General features: G+C 64.1%; 1 protein-coding gene across 26 annotated transcripts in view; it reads left to right on the top strand.

Annotated features, from left to right (window-relative positions):
- Nucleotides 1-10126, top strand: part of ADGRB1 (adhesion G protein-coupled receptor B1) — a 98281-nt gene extending 88155 nt beyond the window's left edge. For 9 of the 26 annotated variants that reach the window (XM_078353022.1, XM_078353021.1, XM_078353017.1 and 6 more), the window contains 6 exons: nt 1880-1975; nt 4249-4288; nt 6791-7509; nt 8576-8611; nt 8761-8868; nt 9347-10126. In XM_078353022.1, the coding sequence (XP_078209148.1) occupies nt 1880-1975; nt 4249-4288; nt 6791-7509; nt 8576-8611; nt 8761-8868; nt 9347-9544 (1197 nt within the window). In that variant the 3' untranslated portion in view covers nt 9545-10126. Of the gene's footprint in view, nt 1-1879; nt 1976-4248; nt 4304-6790; nt 7510-8575; nt 8612-8760; nt 8869-9343 lie in introns of all 26 variants that reach the window. The other 17 variants (XM_078353012.1, XM_078353006.1, XM_078353010.1 and 14 more) reach the window with 3 other exon arrangements.
- The last annotated feature ends 2756 nt before the right edge of the window (nt 10127-12882 follow it).

Below are 12882 nucleotides of genomic sequence, written 5' to 3'. Positions count from 1 at the left end.
GGAAGAAAACAGAGGCAATGTCTCACCAAACAGAAAAGACGGAACCTGGAGAGCTTTCTAAAACAATTAGGCGAATCCTCAACAGACAACGGAGCAGCAATGGGAGCTGCAAAGGAGGCAGTGGAGAGGAGGAGCTGTAGGGAGGCCGAGCCTGGCCGCCTGGAGCAGAGGCCAGCGCCAGGGGCCTCACATGTGCCGGAAGCCTCATGGTTGACACATGGGGTGGGGGAAGGAGGGGACCCGGTGTGCTCCCATGGCAGGTGGACACAGCGGACACCAGGGCCAGTCTTCCCCAAAGCCCCCCCTTGAGCTCCCAGCCCCTGTGTGTGGGCCCCGGGCTGCAGGGCCCTCAGGTTCCTGCCCGAGAGGGCTCCCGCCTGGGCCTGATAGCAAGGGGCCTCCAGCCCTACTCAGGCCCTCAGCCTCAGGGGTGGTAGCCAGGCCTGTAGGGCATGCTGAGGAGGCGGGGCGCAGGTGGAGGCCATGCCAGGCAGCCTGACCGGCCCTGTGACCTGGGACACTCCTGCAGGTGGGCAGGTCAGTCCCTTATCTGGCCATGAAGTCAGGGCCTCCTGGGCTGAGGCTGGCTTGGGCATTCCTGGAGAGGGTCCCGGAAGGCCGTGGGGAGCCCCAGCTCCTCTGCACACCCACAGAGCACTTCCCCACCTGCCCGCGGGGCCAGGCACACGGTAGGTGCTCAGCAGGTGTTTGTGGGGCAGGCCGGTGAGGAGAGGATGCAGGACAGCACACCTGCCAAGGAGGCCCGTAGTCCTTAGCTGGTGTCCATGGGTCAGAGGCCAGTGAGACCCTGGCTTCCAGGCGTGGCCTTGCCTCTGACTGGCTGTGTGGCCATAGACAGTTCTCTTGCTGTTTCTGGTCCTTGGTCCCCATCTGCCTGATGAGAGGGGTGGTGGGCTGGATGTGCTCAGCCCCCAGCAGCATGAAGCAGAGCACTGGGTGAGGGAACAGGGCTGCAGGTCCATGGGTGAGCGGATGGGTAGGCGGGTGCCTGGAAGCCAGGAGCCCCAGCTTATCTTCTTTCCACCTCTGCCAACTTCTGTTTGGACACCTCCTCCAGGAAGCCTTTGTGCTTTCACCACCACCCCCCACCAAGGATTCCCTTTATATACTGTTACCAGCGGAGTGTCAGTGCACTGCCCAGAGCAGCCAGCAGGTGGCTGCCAGCCTCAGGGGAGAGACAGCTGGTTCTGGGATGATGTCCCCGGATAACCGGTCTTACCTCCTTGAAGCTCACTGTCCATATGCTGTGTGCTGGCCGCTGAGTAGGTGTTCCCATACAGCCCCTCCTATGGAGCCCACTGCCATCGTCGCCACTGTCCCCCCGAAGAGTGGGTGGCTGTGTAGGGTGAAACCCTCCTTGACAGAGTATGTCACTCCCAGTGGGGTGGCTGCAGGGAGGGGCAGATCTCAGGGTCCCCTGGCACAGCACCCCACACCCCCGGTGGACACTCCCAGGGCAGGGCAGTGAGGGCCAGGCTTTCCACCTGCTCGGAGGAGGCAGCGACCTTGAGGCTGCCGGAGACACAGCCAGGCCCGGGACATCTTCAGTCTTGCGGGTCTGGGCAGCTGCTTGCTGGCAGACTGACCCAGGGCCTGCAGCCGTTCTCAGGGGCTGGGAGCTCTGTAGAGAGAATCTCAGACAGGAGATGGGTAGGCTCTTCCCCCTGCCAGGGTCTCGTTTCCCCTTCTCCACCCAGATGGTCATGACCCTGTAGACCACCGCCGAGGGACCTCTGCCCTTTCCCAAGACGCTCGTTCCTCCTCTGTATGCTGCTCATCTGATCTGGCGCTGGCACAGGGTGGGGGCGTGCAGGGAGGGGCGTGGCTGCCACTGAGGTGCTCGGCTCTCCCTCCCCAGGTCCAGGATGCTGTGAAATGCCGTGTGGTTGACCGGCAGGAGGAGGGCAACGGGGACTCAGGGGGCTCCTTCCAGAATGGCCACGCCCAGCTCATGGTAGGACTCGGGGCCTGGGGACTCAGGCTGCCCCACCCACCTTGTACCCCCCACCCCATGTGCCCTAGGCTCCCCTAGGCCCCAGCAGCCCCGTTGGGAGGAGCTCTGAACCCAGTGTGCAGTTGGGGAAACTGAGGTTCACCAAGTGGAACCCCTGGTCTAGGGTTTCCAGGTGGGAAGAGCTGAGCTGATGAGTTTGGGGGTCTCAGCAGAGGCTAGCGTCCACCCCACACTTAACCCTACTGGCAGCAGTGCCCGTCTGGTGGGACACCACCCTCTGAGCATCCCAGTCCTCGTCTCAAGGTGCCTCATGATTCCACGTCCCAGGCCCACCCTCAGTGCCCTCTGTCCCCCACCCAGGACCGCCTTGCTCAGCTGCCACCTGGGGTCCTGCTCAGCCTGCCCATCCCATGTCCCAGGCCCCTCCTCAGTGCCCTCTGTCCCCCACCCAGGACTTCCCTGCTCAGCTGCCACCTGGGGTCCTGCTCAGCCCATCCCCTGCTAGCACCCTGCGTATCTCCACCTTCTGCCTCCCTGGCACTCTCAGGTGCTGCCCAGGTCTCAGCCCCTGCAGGGGTGGTGAGCCTTCCCTTCCTGTAGCCACCGGCCATCCTCCCTACCTTCTTTCTGGGCTCTCTGCCCTCCTCCTGCCCATCCTGGTGTCCTCAGACCTGCGCTCTGCACACACCGCCTCCCCGCCTCTGCCCCCCGCCCTGTGCCCCCTGCCCCCCGCCCTGCCGCCTGTGCTTATGGCCTGTCCTCTATAGCACAGAGTTCCCAGGACATGCACAGGTCCGAGGGAGGGCGGCCTGAGGCTATGTAAGAGCCTCCACCTCCACGCCTCAGCCTCAGTTCCTTCTGTAGTCCGTGCCTTGGGGCTCAGCCAGGCCAAGGTGGGCTTCTTCTAGTCTCCAGCTCTGCCCCCATCCCTACCCGCCTCAGCACCCGGGGCTGGCACAGGGGGTAGAGCCAGGCCCCCTGTCCACCCTCCAGGCCTCAGGACAATATTCAAGCCCTGGCCTGGTCCTGAGCTGGACCTGCAGCTGTGCTGGTCTTGCTCCTGCTCCGGAGTCCTTCACACATGCCTCCACTCTGTGCATTCTCACATGTCCCCTCCAGGGAGTCCTCCTAGACCCTTGCCCCATTGGGCCACCCATTTGAGCCCAGGCCGAGCCCCAGTGAACTCTGCATGGTTGGTGCAGAGTTGGGTCCTCGGGATGCCCGGCCACCTCACGGCACTCTGGAGGCTCACAGGCAGGGGCTGGGCAGAAGGCGTGTCCCGCCCCGAGTGAGGGTGAGGTCCTTCGGGGTGAGAGATGGCCACCTTGGCTCTTGGCCCCTCAGTGCTCTGCGCCGCAGCGTCTCCATCAGGCAGGGAGCAGGTATCTGCCAGCTGCCACTTTGTCACTTTGGGACACAGCTTCCCCTCCCCCGGTGTTTCTCCTGGCCTGGCCTCTGACCCCAGAGGGAAGATTTTGTTGTCTTCAGCCAACCCGACTCCTGCATGTGCAGGGAAGGAACCTCCAGGTTTTCAGTGAAGGGCTGGCGTGTCCCTGGAGCCCCAGGGCCCCTGGAGAAGGATAGCCCCAGGCCTGGGCAGGTCCTGAGCTCCCTGAGGCAGGCCTGGGCCACCCACTCCTGCCTCCCCAGGTGCCAGCCTGGTGTGGCTGCTCGAGGGTGGTAGGTGCTGCCAGCCTTGGCCCCGAATTCCATGTTCAGTCACCCCCGACTGCCTCTCCCTCGGCAGGCCCTGGCATGGGGCCCCTTTTGAGGGATGCGGGGACCAATGGGGAGAGTTCTGGTGCCGCAGGCCGAAGGCCGTTCTGAGGCCTCAGGGAAGGGACCAGGTCAGAGGAGGCAGTAGGTCAGCGGCTCCCGGATGCCTTGGAGAGAGCGCACGTGTGTGTCACACAAATAGGCTCAACCACAGGAACATACGTGTGCAGAACACTCATGCAGTCTGTCACGTTTATAAACAAACACGAATCCACACGTAAACACAGGGACGCGAATTTACCCACTTACACAGAGACAGATCCATAACACGCATGCATCCTGACCCTCACACACATCCACCCAGAGATACAAACGCACGTACACAGGCAAGTGCGAGGGAGGCGCGGCCAGCATGGGCCCTGGGCTTTGGGTGTCGGCGGGGTTCCTCGGGGGCTCTCCTGAGTGCTCTGCGCACGCGCATGCACACCCCCCTCCCCCTGCCCCGCTTCCTGCTCCAAGGGAGGCGCTCACCGGGTCCTGCTTTCTCTGTCCTGCAGACCGACTTCGAGAAGGACGTGGACCTGGCCTGTAGATCAGGTGAGCGCCCGACAGGTGAGAGGACAGTGCCGGCCCGGACCCTGCACGTCCCCACGCCATGCCTCTGTTTCTGCATCACCCACATCACCCATCTGGTCCACCCACACCCACACCCAGCCTTCCTGTCAGGCCCACTGGGACCCAGAGGACCTGCTCTGGGGATCCAGCTGGGGCAGCGACCTTGGCCCCTGTGCCTCTCACCCCACCTACTCCCCGAGGCCAAAGGAGGGCCCATGGGGCATGAGCAGAAGCTTCCAGGACTCTCCTGCTCAGGTGCCCATGAAGCCCTGGCTGCCTCCCCTGCTCACCTGGCATCTCCTCTCCCTCCGTCCTGGCCCCAGCGAGGAGCACAGCCCCACCCTTACTGTCCCTCCCCTCCCCACCTTCTGCCCACTCTCTCCTGCCTGCCCCCCTCCAGCACATGTGTTCTGTGCCACCTTCATTTCCTCATTGCCAGTCCCAGCAGGGGCAGAAGTGGGTGGAGCTTTCAAGCTAGGGGGACAATGGGCAGCAAGAGGAAGGCAGGGAGAAGGACCTGCCATGGAGCTCAAGGCCAGTGCTGAGCTTCCTGGAACCAAGTGCAAAAAGAGAATGCCCAGTAAAGGAAGCTCTAACACCCAGCCCCAAGCATCAGACAGCAAGGGTCTGTTTCTGTCCCCGTCACTGTTCTGTGAACCAGGTCCTGAGGCAGTGCCAGGCAGTGGCTTTCTGGGCTGTGGCGAGGCCAATGGACCGTGCTTCCTCTGGTCATTTAGATATTTGAGGAGCACCTTCTCTAGAGACAGCCCTGGCAGAGGAACTGGAATAGCCCCAGGTGGGGAGTGTGTGCTGCTGCCAGTTGGGCCCCTGGAGGGCTTCCCGGAGGGGGTGACATCAGGTCTGGGCTGAATGGGAGCTGGACAAAAAGTGCCTTCTGCCCCCTTAAGGTTTCCTGTATCCAGCCCCACAACCTCCCCTAAAGGTGACCCCAGTGCTTGGGACCTCAGTGGTTTTGGTGTGTGTGTGGGCCTCTCCAGGCCCCCGATTCCTTCGCATTCCTGCCCTGTCTGCAGCACCTTCTGGATCGCATGCAGCTAGTGCATGCACCATGAGCAGCTGGTGCTGAGTGCCCAGAGCTGCTTCGGAGGGGGAGGGTGGGCAGGGCGCCAGTGCGGGGCCTGGGCCTGGGGGGAGCTTGGCTTTTATTCTGCCCCAAGCTGGGCACATGGAGGGAGGTGCACAGACTCCTCATGTGCCGGGCCCTCGTTCTGCCTTGTGGGGAGCAAAGCAGGAGGTGTGCGGGAGGTTGGGAGCCTCGGGGTCTGTGTGGGGTGGGGCAGCCTTGGGGGCATGTGTCCTGAGAACACCAGGGCCCTCTGGGTGGGGCATGGGAGCTGGTGGGGATGATTATGGGCCGCTCTTGGGTGGGGACGAGGGGAGGGGTGGGGCTGAAGGTGGGTACAGGGCGTTGCTGTTAGAGGTGGCGAACAGGACAGCCCCAGGAGCGTGGCCCGATGGGCTCTGAGGGGAATGGGAGGGATGTGTTTGGCAGAGTAAGTGACCCCTGGCTAGGCAGCTCAGGGGGTGTGGGTGACCCTAGGGCCAGTGGCTGGCGAGGTGGCTGACGGGAGCAGCTGGTGAACACAGGCACCCAGGGCTGCTAGTGGTGGGGGCACCCATCTGCCAGCCTGCACGGGGCAGGGCACAGGAGGCAGGCCAGGCTTCCCAGGAAGGGCCCCAGGGTCTGGATGTTTGGAGAGAGAAGGTATGTGGAGGGCAGGCACCCCTCTGTAGGGGGCAGGCGGCTGGGCCGGGGTCACCTTGGGGCTCTCAGCCAGCAAGTGGGGGCTAGATTCACTGGCAGGAGGTCAGGGGCAAACTGGAGATCAGGCTGGCTGGGCTGCTGCAGCTGAGCAGACATAGAAGCAAGAGGTGTCTGGGTGTGGGGTCTTTCCAGGGACGAGGAGGCCCCCAGGATGGAGTGGGGAGCAGGCAAAGGCCCATGGCCTTGGGGCAGTGATGCAGGAAGGGCTGTGAGGGAGGCCAGGGCCTCACAGCTGCACTCAGTACCGCTGGGACCCCCACTCGGCCCCTGATCACACCAGGCCCAGGGCTGTGGGTGTTGGGAGCACTGCAGGGCCGGCTGGGCTGTCACAAGTACAGGCCATTCTGCCATGTCCCCATGCTTCTGGGCTCCAGGCCGCCCTCTCCTGCTCTTTTCAGCGCTGGGGAGGGCAGTGTGGGTGACAACCGTTTTTCTTCTTGGGGGCCGGCAGAGAGGGCCACCCTGCCTGGCAGCCTCATCTGAGGACATAGGAACCCTAGGGACCATAGCGCCAGGCATGGGTAGGTGGCACCTACAGTTGACCCTCAGATCAGGACCCAGTGGGACCTGGCTGGGGTCTCCCAGGAGGTGGTGGCCTCGAAGGTCAGACTGGGGCCCCTCTCCCGCCGGAACCATCCCCCGCTGTCCTCGCACCCACACCTGTGTCCCCCACACCTGTCTCCCCGCTGCCCCTGCAGTGCTGAACAAGGACATCGCGGCCTGCCGCACCGCCACCATCACAGGCACACTGAAGCGGCCGTCCCTGCCAGAGGAGGAGAAGCTGAAGCTGGCCCACGCCAAGGGGCCACCCACCAACTTCAACAGCCTGCCGGCCAACGTGTCCAAGCTGCACCTCCACGGCTCGCCCCGCTACCCCGGCGGGCCCCTACCCGACTTCCCCAACCACTCGCTGACCCTCAAGAGGGACAAGGCGCCCAAGTCCTCCTTCATTGGTGATGGGGACATCTTCAAGAAGCTGGACTCGGAGCTGAGCCGGGCCCAGGAGAAGGCTCTGGACACGAGCTACGTGATCCTGCCCACGGCCACGGCCACGGCCACGGCCACGCTGAGGCCCAAGCCCAAGGAGGAGACCAAGTACAGCATCCACATCGACCAGATGCCGCAGACTCGCCTCATCCACCTCAGCACGGCGCCCGACGCCACCCTCCCTGCCCGAAGCCCGCCCTCACGCCAGCCCCCCAGCGGCGGGCCCCCCGAGGCACCCACTATCCAGCCCCCGCCACCTCCACCCCCACCGCCCCCGCCTCCCCAGCAGCCCCTGCCCCCGCCACCCAGTCTGGAGCCGGCACCCCCCAGCCTAGGGGAGCCCGGGGAGCCTGCGGCCCATCCGGGACCCAGTGCAGGTCCCAGCACCAAGAACGAGAATGTCACCACCTTGTCCGTGAGCTCGCTGGAGGTGAGGGGGGAAGGGATGGGCCGCACGCCAACCAGCGAGGACGGGCTGCAGCAGCCAGGATGCCCCTGCTGGGTGGGACCCCAGGCCATCAGCGGGCTGGGCTGTGCCAGCTCCACCTCCCAGTGGCACCCCCACCCCCACCCCTAACCCTGCTGGGCCCCTGTGACCGTGAGCTTCAGCACAAGTGCTGGGTATGACCGTCATGTGGCCCCCACTCTAGGCCTGGCAGGGTGGTCTCACCCCATTTCAAAGGGGCTCAGGGACCCACAGTCTGGACCTACGGGAGCGGGGCCTGCACCTAGCAGTCACTAATCCAGCCTGGGACAGGCTGGCTGCACGCCCCTGCCTTGGTCTGCCTGGAGCCTGCCGCTAAGCCGGGCTCCCTCGACCTGCAGGATGTGGTTTCAGAGGCAGCCCTCCCACGGGATATGCTCCCACCACCTGGCTCCTGGTCTCTGGCGATGCTGCCCTGAGTCCTTGAGTTCTCTGTCAGCGGACCCAACCATGTGGCCCCGAGTTCTGGTCTCCTTGACCCTGGGGAGTGTCTCCCAGGCAGGCGAGCTGCACACCCCAGCCCAGTCCTGGTGCTGCCCCCTGACGCCAAGCGCATGGCTGAGGGAGCTGCCTTTAGTCAGGGACAGCCCTGTGGGCAGGCAGGCCCATCTGAGCGGGGAGAGCCGGAGGGCCAGGGCTTCTGCAGGTTCACTTGGCTCTCAGAGACCTCACACTCATGCAGGAAGGGAGTGGCCTGGGACACTGCAGCCCTCCAGCCCACCACTGTCATTGGGGCCGGGGCTGCTGACTTGCTCTGTGGCCCTGGCAGCCTCACCCTCTGTCCTGACCTCCCACCTGGGTCCTCAGTGTCTCCACGGAAGGGGCAGCCTACATGGGAAGCAGCAGGCACCCACTGCACCCCCAGGCATGTCCCCCAGGTCCGGCCTGGTCCCTGAAGGCAGGCCTGGGGTGAGCGGGTCCCTGATGCCCTCAGTCTCAGGCAGGGAGAAGCGTGAACCTGTCAGATTTTAGGGTCCCTCAGCGAATGGTCACGAACTCCTTCTCCCTGCAGCGGCGGAAGTCACGCTATGCAGAGCTGGACTTTGAGGTGAGTCCTGGTGTCCCCTCGCCAGAGACTTGGGGCTGGACATGCTCTGAGCCCCCCACATGGCCAGAGGCTCCCCAGGAGCCAGGGGTGGGGGTGGTGGGGGCTGTGGCCTCCTCCTGGCCCAGGACTCACCACCCAGGCCCCTGCAGAAGATCATGCACACCCGGAAGCGGCACCAGGACATGTTCCAGGACCTGAACCGGAAGCTGCAGCACGCGGTGGAGAAGGACAAGGAGGTGCTGGGCACGGAGAGCAAGGTCTGGAGGGCCGGGGGGCAGGGCGGGGAGAGCCCTGAGGCCAGGCCACTGTCTCCCTTTCTCCCTGGTTCCGCCCACTCATCCTCTCAGTCACCACTCATTCATTCATTCCTTCAGAGGCTGGCCTGACCCTGCCATGCCGGACTCTGGAGGCCGTGGCCATGCTGGAGCTGAGCAGTCACAAGCCTGCTCCTTAGGCCGTGGGTCCGGATTGGGGTGGCGCCTTCAGGCTGCCCTCCTGGCAGGGACCTCTTAGCCTGACCCCATCATGGGGGTTGCAGCCTCTGCCAAGGCTGGGGAGAGTCTGCCCCTGCTGTGACCCCGCTGTGTTCTGGGCCCTTCCCCTGCCAGCCTCCCCTGTCCCCTGTCCCCTGCCCCCTGCCCCCCGCCTCCCGTCCCTTCCTCACTGATTCGTGTCTGCCTGCTCCTGGCTCTCCCTCCGGTCCCATCCCTCCTGCACCACCGGGCCACCCAGCAGCCAGAAAAGCAGCAGACACCCAACAAGCGGCCCTGGGAGAGCCTCCGGAAAGCCCACGGGACGCCCACGTGGGTGAAGAAGGAGCTGGAGCCTCTGCAGCCCTCACCGCTGGAGCTTCGCAGCGTGGAGTGGGAGCGGTCAGGCGCCACGATCCCGCTGGTGGGCCAGGACATCATCGACCTCCAGACCGAGGTCTGAGCGGGTGGGCGGCGGCCACACACTGGGCATGGAGGAGGGATGCCGCTCCACCTGCTCCTGCCGCAGACGGGCACAGACACGCTCGCGGGCGGCGGGCCAGGCCCGCGCCCCGGCCTCAGGGCGCTCGGACAGCGGCCAGGCACAGGGCCCGCAGTGCTGGAACCAGAGCCAGATGCAGGACAGGAGGCAGCCCGGCCGGCGGGCACAGGGCATCGGAGGCCAAAGGTGCCTCGGACTCTGCTCTCCTCGGGCGAGGCCCGGTGGGCAGGTGGGCGGGCACCTGTGGGCAGTGGACAGGCCCGGTGCAGCCAGCGTCCCAGGATGCCCGCCTGAACTCCTGCTGTGGAGGACCAGCCTGCTTGGCCCAGCCGGCCTGGCACCGTTTTTTAAACATCCCCATCCCTTGGGAAGCAGCCAGCCCCCCACCCCTTCCAGGGCCCTAGGCCCCTCCTAGACCAGGTGGAGAGCGCAGCCCTCCTCCCTTGAGGCCCCCGGGGCAGGACTGAGCCCCTCCCGGAAGAAGCAGGGGGATCTATTTTTTCTCTCCTTGTCTTTTCTTCAATAAAAAGAATTAAAAACCCACATCCTGTCTGTGTGCCCTTCCTCTGTGCAGCCCCGTGCCCTGGCCCAGCCCTGGCTGCTGAAGTCTTGCATGAGACCCGGTGCCCTGAGTGGTAGGATGAAGTCCTGTGTGGCATGGCCCAGCCCTGGCTGTTGGGGTGAAATTCCCTGCCTGGCCCTGGTGTCCCCTTATTCCCGGGCCAGGAGGCCAGGTGGGCCCTGCAGCTTCTGCCTTGCCCTGGGCCTCCCAAGGCTAGCGGTGTGGCTCCCAAGACGTCCCCTCTCCCTGGGGCTCTGGGGACATTCAGGGAACCCCAAGTGCTGGTGCTCCCAGCTCCCTCCCAAAGCTTCTCAGCACATGAGCCTCGTATTTGTCTTGGCCTCCTTGGTGGGAACATGTTGGACTCCCCTTGTACCTTGAGAACACACCGATTCTTTCACACGGTCTGACAGTGGAAATGCCTGTGGGGGACGGGACTCCCAGGGATGGAGGGACCCTCCCTCTCGGTGCCCCCACCTTCTTCCTGCCAACCAGGGGCCCTGCCCTCCTCTGCTCCTGCCTCTGCCCTGGGGTAGGCACAGTTCTGGGTCCCCTCTTCATTGCTGGGGCACTTCCTGTCCCCAGGCCTGGGTTTCATCTGTCAGGTGGGGGGCTTGGGTGGCACCTGTGAATACGCCTAGGCCCTTCCCACTGGCCCAGAAGGGGACCCCTCCTCCCCCCACGCCCCTCCTCCCCTCACGCCCCTCCTCCCCTGGGAGCTTTGAGATGCACGTCTTGCCTCTCTCTGTGTCTCCAGCAGGGGGCAGCCTGAGCCCCCGCAGGGAGCCTGGCTGGGGGAAGCCACCAAGCTGGCAGGAAGGTAATAGGGAAGGAGGGCCCCTCAGACTGTGTGCTCCACCCTGGAGAGCCCCAAGGCCAGGAGCAAACGCCACACAGAGCCTGGGCCTGGACAGCAGTGCTTTGCCACGCTGCAGAGGGGGCGACAGCCTGGCATCCCCCGCGGCCCCCCGCAGCCTCAACTGTGCCCTGTCACTCCTGATCCCTGAGTCCTCACCAGCAGAGAGGGCGGGACAGAGAAGATGCTTGATGGGTGCTGTGACTTCTGTGATCGTGGTGATCCCAGATGGTCACATGTGACCACGGCTGACTGCTTCGAGTGGGTGGACACGTGGATGACCAGGAGTGGGGCGGTGTGTCTACATTGGCCGAGGAGATGGTGCAGAGTCCCCGGGTCCTGATAGTTGGCAAGCACAGTCCCTGAGCCGCAGATCTGAGCATCCCAGAAGACCAGAATGTTTTGGCGAGACTGGACAACAGAACCTGGTGAGAACCTCGTCGAGCTATGTAAAGCTCCTTGGAACCGCCACGTGCACTCATGCTTAGCTCTGTGGCAGGGGTGCTGATGCATTTTATGATGCCTCTCCTAGGACCTAAGTGAAATATCACACACACGTCACACCAGCCTCCTTCACCCAGACAGATCCCCTTTGGCACCAAGGTTTCAGATGAGAGGCTGTGGGCCGTGGTACCTTCTTCATTCTGAGTTATGGAAGAGGCCCCTGGGAGCAGGTGGAGAAAGCGCTGAGCCCCCAGCTCCCCTCCACAGAAGGCAGCACAGAGCATGGGGCAGGTTCTGGAGGTGGGGCTTCCACTCAGCTCCCCCTGTCCTTGTGGAGGGGCCCGAGCGGGTTCTTGGCCAGCTCCCTGACCTCCCGGCCCCACGCTCACACCCAGTGACAGGAGAAGCTGCAGCAAAACAAAACAACAAATAACAAGAAGGGACCCAAGGCACACATCCCTGCACACAGTGGGAGCAACTCACTTCAGCATGAGCCACGGGGCCAGACACACAGTGACCGGGAGCAAGAGCAACTCAGGTCAGCGTGAGCCACGGGGCCAGACACACACAGTGACCAGGAGCAAGAGCAACTCAGGTCAGCCTGAGCCACGGGGCCAGACACACACAGTGACCGGGAGCAAGAGCAACTCAGGTCAGCGTGAGCCACGGGGCCAGACACACACACAGTGACCAGGAGCAAGAGGCACTCAGGTCAGCCTGAGCCACGGGGCCAGACACACAGAGTGACCAGGAGCAAGAGCAACTCAGGTCAGCATGAGCCACGGGGCCAGACACACACAGTGACCGGGAGCAAGAGCAACTCAGGTCAGCGTGAGCCACGGGGCCAGACACACACAGTGACCAGGAGCAAGAGCAACTCAGGTCAGCCTGAGCCACGGGGCCAGACACACAGTGACCGGGAGCAAGAGCAACTCAGGTCAGCCTGAGCCACGGGGACAGACACACACAGTGACCAGGAGCAAGAGCAACTCAGGTCAGCATGAGCCACGGGGCCAGACACACACAGTGACCGGGAGCAAGAGCAACTCAGGTCAGCGTGAGCCACGGGGCCAGACACACACACAGTGACCAGGAGCAAGAGGCACTCAGGTCAGCCTGAGCCACGGGGCCAGACACACAGAGTGACCGGGAGCAAGAGCAACTCAGGTCAGCATGAGCCACGGGGCCAGACACACACAGTGACCGGGAGCAAGAGCAACTCAGGTCAGCGTGAGCCACGGGGCCAGACACACACAGTGACCGGGAGCAAGAGCAACTCAGGTCAGCATGAGCCACGGGGCCAGACACACACAGTGACCGGGAGCAAGAGCAACTCAGGTCAGCGTGAGCCACGGGGCCAGACACACACAGTGACCGGGAGCAAGAGCAACTCAGGTCAGCATGAGCCACGGGGCCAGACACACACAGTGACCGGGA

This window comes from Callithrix jacchus, chromosome 16 (assembly GCF_049354715.1).
Source record: "Callithrix jacchus isolate 240 chromosome 16, calJac240_pri, whole genome shotgun sequence".
Lineage (NCBI taxonomy): Eukaryota > Metazoa > Chordata > Mammalia > Primates > Cebidae > Callithrix > Callithrix jacchus.
The sequence above is the reverse complement of the archived record's forward strand: the minus strand, read 5'-3'. Positions and strand labels throughout refer to the sequence as shown.